At 39.3% G+C, this 18728-nt stretch overlaps 1 protein-coding gene across 2 annotated transcripts in view; it reads right to left on the reverse strand.

Moving 5' to 3' along the window:
• The window catches only part of PLPP4 (phospholipid phosphatase 4), a 139228-nt gene that overhangs the window by 51905 nt on the left and 68595 nt on the right, over window positions 1–18728 (reverse strand). For both annotated transcript variants that reach the window (XM_017872236.1, XM_017872237.1), the window contains exons 4-5: window positions 18262–18325; window positions 16049–16173 (exon numbers count right to left, since the gene is read on the reverse strand). In XM_017872236.1, the coding sequence (XP_017727725.1) occupies window positions 16049–16173; window positions 18262–18325 (189 nt within the window). The remainder of the gene's footprint in view (window positions 1–16048; window positions 16174–18261; window positions 18326–18728) is intronic.

Here is an 18728-nt window from a genome sequence, read left to right on the forward strand (position 1 = left end):
ATCAACTTTCTAATCTCTGCTTTGATGAGTTCAACTTTTTTAGATTTCATATCTATGTATGTAAGATCACGCAGTAGTTGTCTTTCTGTGTCTGGCTTATTTCGCTTAGCATAATGTCCTCTAGGTTCATCCATGTTGTTACAAATAGTAGAATTTCCTTTTCTTTTTTTGAAGTGGAATAATATTTAATTGTATATCTATATTTATCACATTGTCTTTATTCATTCATCCATTGACAGGGTGTTTCCATATCTTGGCTATTGTGAATAATGCCGCAATGGATTTGGTGGTACGGATATCTCTTTTGACATATTGATTTCATTTCCTTTGGATATGGACTCAGAAGTGAGATTGCTGGATCATATGGTAGTTACATTTTTAATTTCTTTAGGAAGCTCTATGCTATTTTTCATAAGGGCTATACCAATTTACATTCCCACCAACAATGTACAAGGGTTCCCTTTTCTCCACAACTTCGCCAACATTTATTATCTCTTGTCTATTTGATAATAGCCATTCTAACAGATGTGTGATGACACCTCATTATAGTCCTGAATGGTATTTCCCTCATAATTAGTGCTGTTAATGTATCTGTTGGATACTTGTAGCTTTCTTTAGGATAATGTCTATTCAGGTCTTTTGCCTGCTTTTTAGTTGGGTTATTTGTCTTTTTGCTATTTAGTTGTATGAGTTCTTCATATATTTTTGATGTTAACCTCTTATTTGATATATGGTTTGCAAATATTGTCTCCCATTTCAAGGTTGTCTTTTCATTTTGTTTATTGTTTCCTTTGCTGTGCAAAAACATTAGTTTTTTTTGTAATCCCACTTGTTTATTTTCCTTTTTTTTTTTTTAACCTGTGCTTTAGGTGTCATATACTAAAAAACCATTGCTGAGAAGACCAAAGTTGAGGATCTTATTTCCCTATGTTTTCTTCTAGGTGTTTGATGGTTTCAGGTTTCATGTTTAAATCCTTAATTCATTTTGAATTGGTTTTTGTGTATGATATAAGGATCCAATTTCATTTGTTTTTGCATGTGGATATCCAATTTTCCCAATACCATTTATTGAACAGAGTACCTTTTCCCTCTGGTGTATTGTTGGAGTCTTTGTCAAAAATTAGTTGATCCTATATGCATCAGTTTATTTCTAGGCTTTCTATTCTATTCCATTGGTCTGTTTTATGCCAGTATTATACTGTTTTGATTATTACAGTTTTGTAATATAATTTGAAATCAGGAAGTGTGATGCCTCTAGCTTTCTTCTTCTTACTCAAGATTGATTTACCTATCTAGGGTCTTCTGTCTTTTCATGAAAAACTTAGGATTTTTTTTCTATTTCTGTGAAAAATGTCATTGGAATTTTGATAAAGATAGTATTGAACCTCTAGATTGCTTTGGGTAATATAAACATTTTGACAATATTGATTCTTCATAAGTATGAACTATCTTTCCATTTGTGTCTTTAATTTCTTTCATCAATATTTTATAGATGTCCATTTCCCAAAAGATGTCCATTACAAAGGACACATGGTAATTTTAATTTCTATTTTGAAATGTCTTGAATGATCTCTAAACTCAAATTTGGAAGTCAATAATTTGAAACAGTAATAAAAGAAAACCACACAAAATAGCTGTTATCCAATCCCTTTATAATTTAAGTCCACTCCATTACCAAGGGTTAAGAACAAGAACTCTGTTGTTAAAAGGTTTCACAATTGATGATTCTAGGGGCTTTGCATCCACATGAAGTCACATCATGCTACAGGAAGAGATAAAATAAAAAACGAGGATATTTAATATTGGAAAAAAGGGTCAAACTATCAAGAAGACATGATAATCATAAATAGGAATATGCCTATAAACAGAGTCCCAAAATATATGAAGCAAAACCTCACAGAACTAAAAGGAGAAACAGACAAATCTACAACCATAGTTGAAGACTATCAAACTCTACTCTCAGTAACTGATAGAATAAGACACACGCACACAAAAAGCAAGGACCAAAAATCTCTGAACATCATCATCTTAAGTAATTGACACATGGAATGCAACACCCAACAGATGCAGAATAAATTTTCAGGTGTGCATAGAACATCCCCCAAGATAAACTATACATTGAGCAATAAAACAAATCTCAATAAATTTCAAGAGACTAAAATTTCATATATCATGTTTTCTATTCACAATAAAACTAAATTAAAAATTTATAATCTTAAGTAGGGAAGCCTTAAATATATGAAAAGTAAACAATCAACTCCTAAATAGCCCACAGATAAAGGAAATCACAAGGGAATGTAGAAAATACTTGAACATCATAATAACACCATGAGAGGCCTCATATTGTGGGGAAAATAGACTTCACTAAAATAATCCAGCCATTCACTAAGCAAATGACAACAATAAGCTTTAGAATGCAAGGTGAATAGTACTGAGAATTGCTCTATTACCTAAATACACTGGTCTCCAACAACAACAACAAAAATGAGACATGCAAAGAAACAGGAAAGTCCGATCATACACCAGGAGAAAAAGGAGGCAACAGAAATTGCCTGTGAGGGCCACCAGATGTCAGATTTAACAAAGACTTCAAAGTAGCCGTTATAATTCTATTTAGAGAACTAAAGGAAAGCATGCCTAAGGAAGGGATGGAAGGGATGATGACAGTGTCTCATCAAATTAAGAATATCAATAAAGAAACAAATTATAAAAGAGAACCAAATAAAAATTCTGGAATTGAGAAGTACAGTAACCAAAGGGAAAAATTTACTAGACGGCCTCAGCAGTAGATTGGAAACAAAGAAGAAAGGATCAGCAAATTTAAGATAGTTTGATAGCGATTTTGGAATCCAATAAATAGAAGGAAAAAAAGAATGAAGAGAAATAAACAGTCTCACAGAAATATGGGACACATTTAAGCATACCAGTGTAGATGTAATGAACGTACCTGAAGAAGTGATAAGAGACGAAGAGGAGCAGAAAAAAATATGCAAAGGAACAATGGCTGAAAACATCCTAAATTTGATGATAAACACTAATGTACATATCCAAGGAGCTCAATGAACTCCAAGTCGATAAATACAAAAAGATCCACGTACAGATAAGTCATAATAAAAATGAGGAATGACAAACAAGGGAAAAATATTTAAAGCAACAAGAGGAAAAATGATCTGTCACTTACAAGGGACCCTAATAAGATAAACAGCTCACTTCCCAACAGAAACAACTCCAGAAGAAAACAGAACAATATACTCAAAGAAAAAAAAAAGTCAATCAAGACAAAATCATTGTTCAAATGTGTAGGCAAAATAAAGATGTTCCCAGAGAAAAAAAAAAAAACTAAAGTTGAGAGAATTCATTGCTAGCAGACCCACCTTACAAAAAAATGCTAAAGTCTTTAGACCAAAAACAAGTGATCCCAGATAGCAATTTGAAAACGTACACAAAAAACAAAGAACACCAATAAAGTTGATTATGTAATTATAAAAGACAGTATAAATGCATCTTTCTTCTCCTTTCTTAACTGATTTAAAAAGCAGTAATAAAGAATGATACCTATGTAATTGCATTGTTGTTCCTACAACATATGGAAAGATAATATATTTGCTAATAGCAGCACAAAAGAAGTGGGTGGGAGCAAAGCCGGATTGGACCAAGGAAATGAAACCAGATGGTAACTCAAATCCACAGGAACAAATGAAAAGAATCAAATATGTTAAGAAAGTAAATACACCAATTCTAGGAATATATATATTTGCTCTCCTTTTTTCTCTCAGCTTCTTTAAAAGACATACAATTATATAAATAATAATTGTAACAATATATTATTGGGTCTGTAATATATAAAGATACAATATGTACAGTAATAGCAGCATCAAGATAGGGAGGAGGTAAGAGAGCTATACAGGAAAAATACGACCTTGGGTTAGGAAATTATTTCTTAGATATTATGATGAAAGCACAGATAACAAAGGGGAAAATAGATACATTTGACTCCATCAAAATTTAAAGCTTTTTGCTGTAAACAATACTACCATGAGAGTAAAAATACAACCCACAGAATGGGAGAAGATATTTGCAAATCATATGTTTGAGAATGGTCTTGTATCTACAATATATAAAACTACACTTAAACTTCAATAATAAAAAGACACATAACTGGATTTAAAAATGGGCAAAGGATTTGCATAGAAAATTCTACAGATAAGATAAACAAATGGCCAATAAGCACATGAAAATGTCTTCAACTTCATTAGTCATTAGGGAAACATAAATCAAAATCATAATTAGACACCATTTCATACCCATTAGCATGGCTATAATAAAAAAGATGGAATATAACAAATGATGGCAAGGATGTGGAAATATTAGATGTCGGTCTGTTGGTCAGAATATAAAATGGGCAGTTGTAATGGAGCAGGTTGGCAGTTCCTCAGATTTATACCCAGAGTTACCGTATGTCCATCAATTCTATTCTTAGTTATTATTACCTTCAATAGCAAAACCCACAATTACTTTTGCACCCACCTAATATGTACTCAAGAGAAAACATATATCCCACAAAAACTTGTATACTATTTTTACAGCAGCATTATTCATAATAGCCAAAAGCTAGAAACAACCCAAATGTCCATCAAATTACTTAGATTCATGGATAAATAAAATGTGATCTAATAAAAGATTATTGAGCAATAAAAAATAAAGTACTAATACATGCTACATCAATGAATCTTGAAAACATTACGCCAAATGAAAGAAATCAGTCACAAAGGACTATATATTGTATTATTTCATTTATATGAAATGTCCAGAATAGGCAAATTATAGAGACAGAAAGTAAATTAATGTTTGCTTAGGTCTGGGGATAGACAAGGTGGGAACTGGTGGAGGGAGAGAGCTAATAGATTCAGGTTTTATTTTATAAGAGACAAAAATATTGTAAAATTAGATTGTGGTGATTGTGCAAATGCTGTGACTATACAATAAACAATATACTAAAAACATATACCATAAACCATTTTAAATGGGTGAATTGAATCATATGTAAAATTTATTTCAAATGAATGTAATTAAATAAAGATCTTGCCTGATGTCAAGATCTAATATAATGCTATACTAATCAATATAGTGTGGTTCCATATGTTCATTGCAGCACTATTCACAATAGCAAAGACTTGGAACCAGCCCAAATGCCCATCAATGATAGACTGGATAAACAAAATGTGGTACATATACACTATGGAATACTATGCAGCCATAAAAAAGGATGAGTTCCTGTCCTTTGCAGGCACATGAGTGAAGCTGGAAACCATCATTCTTAAGTAAACTAACACAGGAACAGAAAACCAAACACCGCATGTTCTCATTCATAAGTGGGAGTTGAACAATGAGAACACATGGACACAGGGACGGAATCATCACACACTGGGGCCTGTTGGGGGCGTAGGGGTTAGGGGAAGGATGGCATTAGGAGAAATACCTAATGTAGATGATGGGTTGATGGGTACAGCAAACCACCATGGCACGTGTATATCTATGCAACAAGCCTGCACATTCTGCACATGTATCCCAGAACTTAAAAGTATAATAAAATATATATACATATATATATACACACACACATATATATATGTGTGTGTGTGTGTGTGTGTAGTGTGGTTCTTGCATAAGGATAGGAACACAGATTAATGAATAGTATGCAGAGTGCAGAAGTAGACCCAAATTTATAGTCTATTAATTTTTGCAAAGGCACCAAAGTAATTTGATAGTGAAAGGAAAGTCATCTCAACAAATGGTGCTGAATACATAAATACTGATATGAAAAAATATGAACTTCAAACTCTACCCCATACTATAAACAAAAATTAGAGAAAAGCCTAAATATAAAAGCCAAAGTCATAAAGTTTTAAAGAAAACATATGAAGACAGATTTATAACTTGAGGGCAGGAAAAGGTTTCTTAGGACATAGAGCACAACAGCCATAAAAGAAGAAAATAGTAAATTAGATTTAATCAAAATTAAAAGCTGCTGCTCATCAAAAGACATCATTAAGAAAATGACAGGCTGCCAGGCGCGGTGGCTCACACCTGTAATCCCAGCACTTTGGGAGGTCGAGGTGGGCAGATCACGAGGTCAAGAGATCCAGACTATCCTGGCCAACACGGTGAAACCCCATATCTACTAAAAATACAAAAATTAGCTGGGTGTGGTGGCACGTGCCTATAGTCCCAGCTACTTGGGAGGCTGAGGCAGGAGAACAGCTTGAACCTGGAAGGTGGAGGCTGCAGTGAGCCGGAGGCTGCAGTGAGCTGAGATCACGCCACTGCACTCCAGTCTGGCAACAGAGCGAGATTCCATCTCAAAAAAAAGAAAAAAGAAAAAAGAAAGAAAAGAAAATGACAGGCATGCTATCGATAGAAGAAAATAGGCATGAACAATTATCTGACAGAAGGCTTGCAAACAGAATATGGAGAAACTCCACCAATTAATATAGTAAGATAAGTGAACAGCCTGTATACAAATGACAAGGTGCACAGCATCATTAGTCATCAGGGAAATGCAAATTACAACTACAGAGATACCACTATACACCCACCAAAATGACTAAAATTGAAAAGAGTGATGACACCAAATGTCGGTCAAGATATGGAGAACTAGAATTTTCACAGATGGCCCATGGGAATGCCAACGGACACAAGCATTTAGTAAAAAGGCTGGATGGTTTCTTCCAATGTTAAACACAGACCTCACTTTTAACCAAGCAACGCCATTCATACTTAGCCAAGATAAGTGACAACATACGTCCACTAAAATAATTGTACATAAATGTTCAGAGCAGCTTTATTCACAACTGAACAAACTAGAACAACCCAAATGTTTAGCAAAGATAAGATGGATAAAGAACGTGTGTGATACTCATTATAGTGAAATACATCTCAACAATAAAAAAGAATACATTATTGATACTTAACATGGATGGATTTCAAGACATACTGAGCCAAAGCTGTCAAGACACAAAAGAGCACATACTATATGATTCCATTTCTATGAAGTTCTACAATAGGCAAAACTAATCTAAAATTTAAAAAAGGCAAAAAACAAAACAAAACAAAACAAAAAAAACCCTGGACAGTGGCTGCCTCATGGGGATGAAGATCGACTGGAAATGGACAAAAGAGAGATTTCAGTGTTATGGAAATATTCTGCATTGTGATAGGAATATAGGTTACACAGTGTGTTCATCTGTAAAAACTGAATGGTTATGATTCATGCATTTTGATGTTAATTTTACCTTAAAATGCTAAAATAACTTTAAGAATCATCATCATTGAATGCTGGTGAGAAATGGGTAGAGAAGGACAGGATACAAGAAGGGCAGAAGGCTGTACCTGGGGGAGATGAGGATTCACTAGACATTGCTGTCTTTTATAATCTGAAATGTTATACAATAAAAAGCTGAAAGAAAGAGGCATTGGGCTTTTGTTTGTTTGAGACAGGTCTTGCTCTGTTGCCCAGGCTGGAATGCAGAGGTGCAATCATAGCTCACTTCAGCCTCAAACTTACAGGTTCATGAGATCTTCCCGCCTCTGAATAGCTAGGATTACAGGTGTGTGCCACAATCCCTGGCTTCTTTTTAAAACATTTTTTTGTTTCTTTTATTACTTTTTGTTTTATCTTTTTTACAAACCCTTGTGTTGAGGGTTGACTTTCAATAGATCTCAGCAAAGAAGCTACTCTGCTGCATACAAAAAAACATTTCCTAGAGACCTGGTCTCACTATGTTGCCAAGGCTGGTCTTGAACTCCTGGTCTAAAGTGGTCCTCCTGCCTCAGCCTCCCAAAGCACTGAGATTACAGACATGAGCCATGATTTCTGGCTTTGCATTGGGTTTTAATTATAACCTTTAATCTAACTCTGATCTTTTTTTCATAGAAATCAAATAGTGAGCTATTTCTTTGAGAAAGAGTATTTTGAATTAATTACACAGTATCCATTGCTAAAAATATTCTACTTATTCAGACCAGGAATTTGGAGAGTGGATGAATTTAACACAGTGATCAATTTCTTCCATATATTTGCCTAATTACCCTAGAACAGGCTTCCTCAGCCTGGACACTATTCACATTTGAGGCCAGATAATTCTCTGCCACAGGGGCTGTCGTGTGCCCTGCAGGATATTCAGCAGCATCCTTGACCTCTGCGCTCAAGATGCCAGTAGCACCCCCCGTTACACATGCATGCACACACACACACACACGCACACTTGTGACAATCAAAAATGTCTCCAGACGTTGCTAAATGTCCCCTGGGGATACAAAACTGCCCGGTGGAGAACCACTGCCCTAGAACATGCGTTCTCGTATGTCCCCTGAGGAGATGAAAATTGGTTCCTGGGGAGATCTTAAAATCTTAGATATTACAATTATTTAGGGGAAAAGATCATTAGGAAATTTTAAAAAATGAGGGGCTCTTGCCTAGTACGCTGATGTCCCTTAACATGACTGTGAACCTAAAAGCTTGTATTGTTAAGACATAAAACAGGTATATATCTGTGGCATTAACATTTTATGGTGGGAATTATTTTAAAAAATAATTTTAAAAAAATCTAAAAAGGCTCCATGGGGAGGAGGGAGTGATAAACAAAACAAAACAAAACAAAACAAAAAAACCAAGTTGAGAAACACTGCCCTCCAAAGAGGCCTGTCTGATTCGGTTTTAAACAGCCATTCCCTCCAGGGGTTTGGCATGCCCAAAGCAGCCTCCCAGGATCTAGGAGGAGTCTTCCTTTATTTGGCAAAACAACTGTGGTTGCTTCCCAGAACCTCTGCAATTGTCTTGGAAACTTGAGATGTAGGGTTATAAAAATTCAGGGAGAAAACCATGAGGGGATCTTGCCAAGTTCGCTGATATCCCTTGACATATTAGTGAACCTGGAACTTTCATTTTTAGGTAAAAAGAGAAACCATACAAGTTGAGGTGACCTCAGACACATGGCCACCAATATGTCCTGTTGGAACAAACGACCTAAGCAGTCCATGCCATTTTATACAATTCTTAAAAGAAAAGAGAGTGGCATTTTTCAAATTTCCCATCTACCAGCAAAACCCCTTGACAGCAATTTCATTCCATTAAATGATGCAAAACAAACAAATCTTGCAATTTCCCCTACTCTCCTGTTTCCTCTTTCTTCACACAAAGGCCTGCCTAACCACTCTAAGAAACAGCTGGTTTATATTGAATATTCATGCTCGATGGCATTAAAACTGGCATAGATGCTATCATGTGATAATTTCTCAATTCATAGTTAAAACTTACTTAGACTCTTTCAGCAAAAGCAAACTCCCAGACACGCAGCCGGTAAAAGACCATATAGTCTGTATGCTCCACCCTTAAGGACTCTGCTATCAATAGTAATAACACTGAGGCAAAGCAAGAACTCTCTTAAAAATGATTCCTCTACATTGAATACATTAGAGCAACATGATGGTATTTGTGACTTTAAAATGATGGGTAAAGAAAGGAAGAACAGTGTGATAGGTAACCACATGTGTCAACTTGGCTAGACTATGGTGGCCAGTTGTTTAATCAAACAAACACCAGCCTAGACATTGCTGTGAAGGTATTTTTAGCAGTGAAGAATGTTTGCAGTCAATTGACTTTAAGTAAGCAATTATGGAGGGTATGATTTATTACCCTTTATAATGTGAGGGACCTTATCCAATCAGTTGAAGGCCTTAAGAGTAAAGATTGAGGTTTCCCAGATAAGAAGGAATTCTACCTCAAGACTGCAGTGTAGAAATGCTACCTGAGTTCCAGCCTGCTGGTCTGCATATTTGGGGGGGTCAACAATGTAACATCAATTCTTACCTGAATTTCCAGTCTGCCACCCTGCCATATAGATTTCAGACTTGCCAGCCACCACAATTTCATGAACCGATTCCCTAAAATATAATCAATCGATTGATAGATTGCTAAGATAGAGAGAAGACTGATGATTGATTGATAGGTATTACAGATAGGTAGACAGATAGAAAGACATCCTACCAGTTCTGTTTCTCCAGAGAGCCCTCACTAATACAAACAGGAACACACATTCCATCTAGGAGCCCCTGAACACTACACCACTCTATGAAGATGGGAAGCAGGTGGCAAAGTAGATACTGACTTGCAGAGCTGAAGGCAGCTCCATCTACACACCTGCAGAGGGTGGTGCTGATGAGAGGTAGCCCATTCACCAGGCAGGGCCCTGCAAAGGCCCTGGTGCCTTTGAAACTAGAGGCACCAGGTACTGCAGAAGGCAGGGGGTGAACTATGGGGCTAGAAACAGGCAAATAGGTAGAAAGTGCCGACAAAGAGAAGTTAAACGCTCCAGGTTTCCACCCCTCCTTCAAAGCCAGGAAACCATCCCCTTTCCAACTCTTGAGGAAGACAGAAGTTTTAACTATCTGAGGCTCTGGTTTTGGAAACACAGATGAGTGGAGGGCATGGTTGAACAAACAGATGGAAAATAGGGAGATGATGTGAAAGAGGAAGAACTGACCTGTGAGTGCCTACACCCTTCTGCACAGCTTCCAGAATGCCAGGTTCACATATAAGAGGCAGGAGTAGGAAGAGCCTCCTCTAGGGAATCAAACAGCCTCAAAGTAAAGGCCAGATGCTAACACTGGAGGTCAACCAATGAAAACCCAGCTCACTGCACTCACCCTCAGTGAAGCCCAGTTAACAAGCCCTGCCCAATTAGCTTTATGATTTAACCTTAAATAACCACATACAGCAAAGGTACCAGATATTTAAGGAAAGCTAGATACAAAAACACACAAATAAAGGGAAGGCAGGGCACAGGTGAAACCTGCAAACAAAGCTGGGTAAGAGATGACGTACCCATGAAAAGACAAAACAGGATGTTAACAGTTTTCTAATCAGAGTTCAAGAAAGAGCTCTTGGAAATTAAAAATATAAAACTCATCATAAAAATTCTGTAGAAGCTTTAGTAGATGAACATTTTAAAGTCTCCCTGATGGATGAATAAAAAAGACAAAGAGACAGTAGGAGAGGAGAGATAATAAAAAGGTCAGTCCAGGAGCCTCAACATCTGCCTAACACAGTTCCAGGGAGAAGAAACAGGGAACACAAAGGTGAGGTACATGCAGTTCCAGATTAAAAAGACCTACAGAGTGAGCAGAACGATAAATACAAAAAACAAATCCCGGTAAGGTACATCATTGTGGACTTCAGATAGTAAGACACAGAGAAAGAACCGTAAAAGTTTCCAGAGAAAGAAAAACAAAGCAAAGCCAAGGAACGCAGTCAGACTTCTCAAGCACAGCGTGAACCGGAATCCTGCATGGAAACGATTTTCCTCCTAGAATTCTACACGCAGCTAAAGAATAGAATTAAGACATTTCATAACTAAACATCTCAAAACATGTAACTTGTATGTACTCATTTATGGGAAACTCTAAGATAAAGGGCTTTTCCTCCCTGGAGGCTTTCCGTGTCCCCTGATTGGAATTCTCAGCTCCCCAATCCCAGAGTGTGGTGTTCAACAACTTAATGTTTGACTTCATCCTGGAGGAAAACATGGGCCACGTCTGATCACCCCTGTACTCTCCCCAAGGGCTCAGCCTGGTACATACCTAATGGAAAGAACTCAAGAAGCACCTGTTGAATCTTCATCAGCCAGGAATACCTTTTAGACTTTCTCTGTCATTTAAACCATGTATTCCACAAGCAACAATTGCCCCTTTTTATACTGTAATAGAGTTTAACATGTTTAAAATGGAAACATGTGCACAATTTGAGTGCACTGGTCTTGCTTTAGTAAAGCTTTTTAATACTATCTGTTCGGAGCACGGGCGACTGCAAGGTTAGTAAATTTTCTCTGTAAAGGGCCAGATAATACATATTTTCAGTTTTGTGGGCCATGTTTCTCTTCTGCGACTCCTCAGCATGGCCATTGTAAAGTGAAAGAGCCCACAGACAACATGGAAATGAACAGGCATCTCTGTGTTCCCGTAAAACTCTACCTATGAAAGCCAGCAGCCACTGGACTTGGTCCATATGCTGTCATTCGCTGACACCTGGACGAGAGTAATGCTTTATTTATTCCCACCATCTTCACAGGAAAGAAGTTTCTTAATACCTCGACATAGCATTAATAATTTGTTGCTTCTATTTTTCTCTCTTAAATCTATCCTCTCTCTGGAAGTTGAATCAATACTCAATCAAAAATCGAGATTATGCTCTGAGAGACAAATTCTCTTTTCAGAATATCCCTGCTTTAAGAACTATGGGAAGGTACACTGCCTTTCTCCACTTTAAAGCCTAAGCTTCTTTTAGGTTGGATGAAAATCACTTGCTCTTTGAAATTGTGGTCTCTGCTTTTCCAATCAAGGGTGGCTTAGGCTGCCTTACAGAGCAAGCCCCATAAGAATGCTGCCATGGGGAACTGCTGTTTGCTGAGAGTTTGACACATAAGCCCCTCAGACAAGCGTTGTTTGGCTGCTTATGGTAGATTAAGAACAAGATCCTTTGTTTCCAAAAGAAATCAATGTTTGTTCTCAAGTTCAAAGAAAACCAACTGTTCTAAGGACAACATGAGGACACGGACTCCATTCCAGCCGCCAATTATCTGCAAACACAGCAGAAGCAAAACCCACGTCTACCTAGCATGCAGAATTAGTCTTAGGAGATCCCTCAGTCCAGAACTCCCCTGCCCAGTCACTCAAGTCCAGCCTATGAAATTGATTTCTTAAGGGAAAAAAAGAGTATTTATATCAAAATGGGAGTCCACTTGGTCACCCCCTCTGAGATGCAGTCACATCAACTACTAGGCTTCCTATTAGCTACTAAGAAATCCAGAAAACAGCACTGGTGGATTTTTTAAGTGGATATGGCACTCCCTCCAAGCCAATCACTAACCTGTCATTTAAAAAAAAATGAGAAAATGAATGAAAATACCACCATCAAAGCCTAGAGGCTGGGTAGAATTCGGTGTCTGCCAAGGAGTAAAAATGTGTAACATTTTAAGTAGCATCATAAGCAAAGGATCTAATTGCCTCTGCCAAAAAGCTGGTCTACCACCGATCAGATGTCAGCCACGCATTTGACAAGGCAGCCGAAAGCCAGCCATGTCAGAAAATGCTTCCTGGTGGTTGGAAGGGAGGATGTGCATCTAAAATCAACATTTTTGTGGGGCCCAGCTTCTAATCTCCGAGGTCCAGTAGGCTGACAGCTTGAGAGATTCACATGACAGCTATTTTGTTCCCAAGTTCAAATGCAACAGTAGACAGTAAATTGTGCTACAATCCCCCACCAACCATTCTAAAAGCCAGTATTAAGGTTTTTCTTAGAGTTTCACTTCTTGGGTGCTTTTACTTTCTGAAGCCCCTTAAGATTCAGCACCAAGTCTTTGGGAGGACAGAAAGTGACAGGAGGGAGAAGGGAGGAATGAAAGAAGAAAGAGAAGGAAAGGAGAAGAGAACAAAGGAAGAAAAAAGCTAAGAGAACTTCAATGACTCTACCAGGAGACAGATGGAGAGCAGATGGGAGCTGATCCCAGGTGAATACTATTCCAGGTACCGCTAAACAATGCCAGCATGGGACTCCCTGGAAACAAGGAGACAGTAACTCAATACAGCAGGAATTCCTCCAGCTGGTAACTACAAGTCCTCCAAAACAGGTGATCACTTAAAATGGGACTTCATAGAGAAAAAAACATATTTAGGGAGGAAGCAACTCCAAATGGGTGTTCTGTCTTAAGTCACAGAAATGGCTGGAGCCTACAAGAACCCTGAGCTTTTTTTTTTTTTTTTTTTTTTTTTTGAGATGGAGTCTCACTCTGTTGCCAGGCTGGAGTGCACCGGCACGATCTTGGGTCAACCTCTGACCCCCTGGTTCAAGCTGTTCTCCTGCCTCACCCTCCTGAGTAGCTGGGATTACAGGCATGTGCACCAAGCCCAGCTAATTTGTGTGTATGTGTTTTTAGTAGAGATGGGTTTCACCATGTTGACCAGGATGGTCTTGATTTCCTGACCTCGTGATCTGCCTGCCTTGGCTTCCCAAAGTGCTGGGATTACAGGCATGAGCCACTGCACCTGGCTGAGCCTTTCCTTTATAAGGACACCTGCCACTGGGCTTAGGGCTCACCCTAAATCCAGAATGATCTCATCTCGAGATCGGAACTTAATTGCATGTGCCAAGATCCTTTTCCTTTTCCTTTTTCTTTTTTGGCATGTAAATCAGTGTTCATTCTTTCAAATAAAAATATACATAGCGAAAGGATTACGACAGTCAAACAAGTTACCATATCCATCTCATCACATGGTTTATTTTTTTGTGATGACAGCACCTGAAATCTACTCTCTTAGCAAATTTCCAGTCTACAGGGTCATATTATTATCAAACAAGATCCTTTTTTCAAATAAGGTTACACTCACATGTTCCAGGGGCTGGGACTTAAAACGTATTTTTTTTGGAGGTAACTACTCAACTCACCACAGTTTCCAACAAACTAGAGAAGAAAATTAGTTATTTACTTAAATAAACATGGACTGTAAATGCTTTGTTGTATTTGATCATTGAAAGTCCCAAGGCAGCAGGAATTCCTCCAGCTGGTACCTACAGATATTCCTGTCAGAGCTGGTGTCCTTAGACAAGTTACCAAGCCTGCTTGATCCTCAGTGCCCTTATGTGTGAAACTGAGACAATCCCCCACCTGGTAGGTTATTGTGCAAGTTGACAGTGATTCATTTAGAGTGTCTGCCCCCAGCTAATGTGTGGTAGACAGGCCCTAGTCTTCAACGGCTTTGAGCAACATGTCCAACAGCCACTCCTCAGGAAACAGCGTTCAGTTATTTTTTGATTCAGCCATTAGCAGGATGTGTCTCGAGTATTTAGGGAAAAAAAGAGGCTAAAATAGCAGGCTTGCTAAAGGTAAATAATAATCAGACTTGTGGGAGAATTAAGGACTTGGCATCATGAGAAGAGCCTGTCATATTCAAGATGGTCACTTGTGACCATAGTTCTACAATTATCCCAGGAATCATCAACTTAAATACACCATCTCTCACTACCTGGGCACTCCCCAGGACACGAGCTGCATCTTATTTATCCTTGCATCCCCCGTGCCTGGCACAGTGCCTGGCACCTGAGTCATGCAATATGAACTGAGGGATGGATGATGACATGAGCCATTACGCTCAGGAAACTTCAGCTCTGATCATCAATAATTGTGTAGATAACTACTGTTTATTGAAAGTCACAATACTAAGTGCTTTACATATACTGCATGGATTAAATAAGATAATTGATGTTACTATTTTGGCAGAGCTGCTGCTCCAGAAATGGGAGGGATCATCACCACTTATTTTAATCCTCATTCCAACCCATAAAGGAGGCATTCTTATTCCCACGTTACAGCACGAACTCAGGCATAGGGAGGTGAGGTCCCCCAGCTAATACCTGGCAGAGCCAGGGTTTGTTAGACTTCAAAGACCTCTGTCTTTTTCAGCTACATTGCACTGCTTCTGATTCACAGCATTAAGTCTTTGTTTTAAGGCATTCACACATCTAGAGTCAGACTATAAACTGGAGGTATGGGGAGATGTATATGTATATGCATGTACATATGTATGTATATGTATATATGTATACATATGTGCTATATATTTGTGTACACACATGCGCAACACCTCAATTGAAGAAATAAACTAGAGGGAACAATGACCTAAACAATGGAGGGTCCCAGGGAGCATGGAGAATTCCCTTGTCGTGAATCGTACTGTGCAGGGATAGAGCATCACATGTTATGCTCTGCCAAGCTCATGAAAGCAACACATACAATGTTTTACAAGTTCCAGAGCCTCATCCCAGGCTTATTACTTCCTGTTGAATAATCTTGTTTCTAAGCCAAACGCCGTACAGTGAAGAAAAATGAACTGCGCTTGACAGTCACATACCAGTGCTTTGCTCTGCACCTAAATTCCCAAAGACAGTGAGCAGGAAACATGACTGGGGGCATTAAGAGCATTCCAGTCATGAACTTACAGGAGGAATGGATGCTGGGGAAGCTTTTGCGGCCCTCGGACACCAGATCGGGGTCACCTGTGCAGTGCATTTCCGAGTTCATCACTCCATCTGGAAAGCAGCGGTAAAAGAAATCGGGGCGAGGTCTACAAAAGACACCATGGACATTTTCAATATAAAATGTTGCCATCACAAATGACCCCAAGCTGACCCCCCCAACTCCCCACTCCCCTAGCTCCTTCCTCAGCCCCCTTGGCCGTCAACACTGGAGCTCCCCACAGAATATTCTAGACACAGCCATTTGAGGAAAAGCTCAGGCTTTGGTGTCAGAAAAATCTGAGTTGGCGCTCCCACATACCACTTACTCGCTTTATGACCTTGGGAAGGTCACTTGGTCTCCCCCAGCTTCAGTTTCCACATCTGTAGAAGGGGGAAATCAATACTGACCCAAAGCTGAGATCCTGAGGATAAAGTGACATGACTTACAGGAGGCACCTAAGCAGTGTCCTCTGGCCCAACCTCCTTGTTTGACAGGTGTGAAAAGGAAGGCTTCATGCCACCCGTAGACTAAAAGTTACTTCCTGTCTTGATCTACCGCTCTATTGTTGGATATTGGCATGGATTGTTCAAATGCCAATCCACAGGTCTCATCCTGAAGAGAATGATAAATAAGTAATCCTATTTATCTACTGCTCTACTGCTTGATCTATTTCAGAGGCTGCCTCTGGGATCCAAGACTCCAGGTGCCTCGTGTCCATATATCCTGAATTTGGGTGGCCACTTGCCCTTCCTGAAATGACAGGCCTCACCTGGCCTTACTGAGAGACCTTAAACATTCAGCTCCATGATGCAGAAGACACAGTGCCCCAGGTTGGCCTCTCTGGTCTAGGACATGGGAAAGAGACCTCTACATAGGGGTGGCCTTGGGCCTGAAGTCGAGCCTCCTGCAGCAATCACAGCTGAAGGAAGTCCTGAGTGCTTACTGGGCTTCAGACACAGTGCTAAGGTCCACACTCCCATTGTGCCATATAATCCTTAGGAGAACCCTGAGGCAGAGCCTGGGGCTGTCTGTATTTCACAGGTGCAAAAATGAAGGCTCTTCATTGTTCAAGGTCACACACATCCAGTAAGTGGCAAAGACGAGCTCTGAACACCAGTGCCTGGATCTTTGTGCCAACATACTTCACCGCATGCTTTACTGCCTCACTCGAATGAGGGTCCTTACATAGGTAGGTGATGGTCTATCACCTCACATTCATACTCAACTAATATTTGCTGAGCACCTACCATGGGTGAAGCTTAGCTAATATTAGAAACACAGCGCTTGCTTTCTGAGCACTCCAAGTCACAGTCCTGATCACTGGTCCTTCAGTTCTGCAACTCAGGTAGGGCATAAGCAGTCTACCAGAACAGCTGGGGTTCTGTCTCTCCAGTACTCAGCCAGCATTTCTCCAAGTATGGACTTCCACCTAATGCACCAGAACCTCAGAGGGCCAAGGCCTGAGAGTGAGCACTGGTCAGGGCACTGTGGTAGCTCTAAGCACACAAAGTTAAGGGAACACAGCAGCAACAGGCCATGTACTGCCTGATTTTTATCTATCTCCTGCCCCCTCAGTTCCTGGCCTGCATCCAGTAGATAAAATAAATACTAACGTTCTGAGAGGGGATCTAGTGTGTCCCAGGCCAACAGCCAGCTAGAGTTAGTTAGTTCTTGTATTCAGATGTTTTGACCGCTCATGTCTGCAGAGACCAGCTCTTCACCAGAGCAGTCAGAAGAGAAGGAAAGATAAATGGAAAAAGAAATCATTTCTCAAGGGCAGTAAGAGAAATGTGCCGTAAGCCCAGGCTCAGATGCCAATCCATATGTCTCATCCTGAAGAGAATGATAGGTAAGAAATCCTACTTATTTATTAGAGACCAAAACTGACAAGTGAGAGGGTGTCAGGGGAGGCCTTGGGCTGGCAGTGGAAGGAACTGGAAACGCCAGCAGTGAGCTTTGTCCTACAAGAAAGTATGGTCAGTGGGCATTTCCTTGCCAGTGATCTCCTGCTTTCTAAAATAGTGAGTTCGTAATTCAAAGGAAAGATCTGTGCTAAGGATGGAAAGCTCAGAAGGACGATTTAAGGGAGAGCTAGATGAGCTCAAATCCATCCCATCCAGTGTCTGCTGGCCCAGCTTCCTATACAGATGACCTTCATAGTCTAAGTCACCATTTCATTCTTCTTGGAACTTACCTTCCCACTATTAATTTAATAGTGTTTGTGCAGACTCCATTCAAAGCAAGAGCCAAGGACACCGCTACAAAACAAAACCAACAGACAGAAAAATAGCAAGCTGGCTCTCAAATCAAAATCATCATCATCATTATCATCATCATCACTGTTACATTATAATACTATTTAATGACCACAGAAATAGGCATGAATACTTTGAAAACAGAGATACGTTTGGGTTGCTAGAGCAAAATATAATTACGCCAGGACTTTGGAGAATGACTCATAAAATTCTAGGCCCCTGTGTCATGAAATTTATCTCTCCTCCTTGACTGAAATTTTCACAATCACAGAGGAGCTCATCCATCATTTTCTGGCCTGATATGAACAGATTTAATACCACAGCATGTAGAATTTCTTTTACTGGTAGCAAGAAACATAACTTTTTTTATTTCCTCCTGGCAACATTCTCAGACATAATTCTAATC

Source organism: Rhinopithecus bieti, unplaced genomic scaffold (genome assembly GCF_001698545.2).
Source record: "Rhinopithecus bieti isolate Rb0 unplaced genomic scaffold, ASM169854v2 scaffold_6710, whole genome shotgun sequence".
In the NCBI taxonomy this organism is placed as follows: Eukaryota; Metazoa; Chordata; class Mammalia; order Primates; family Cercopithecidae; genus Rhinopithecus; species Rhinopithecus bieti.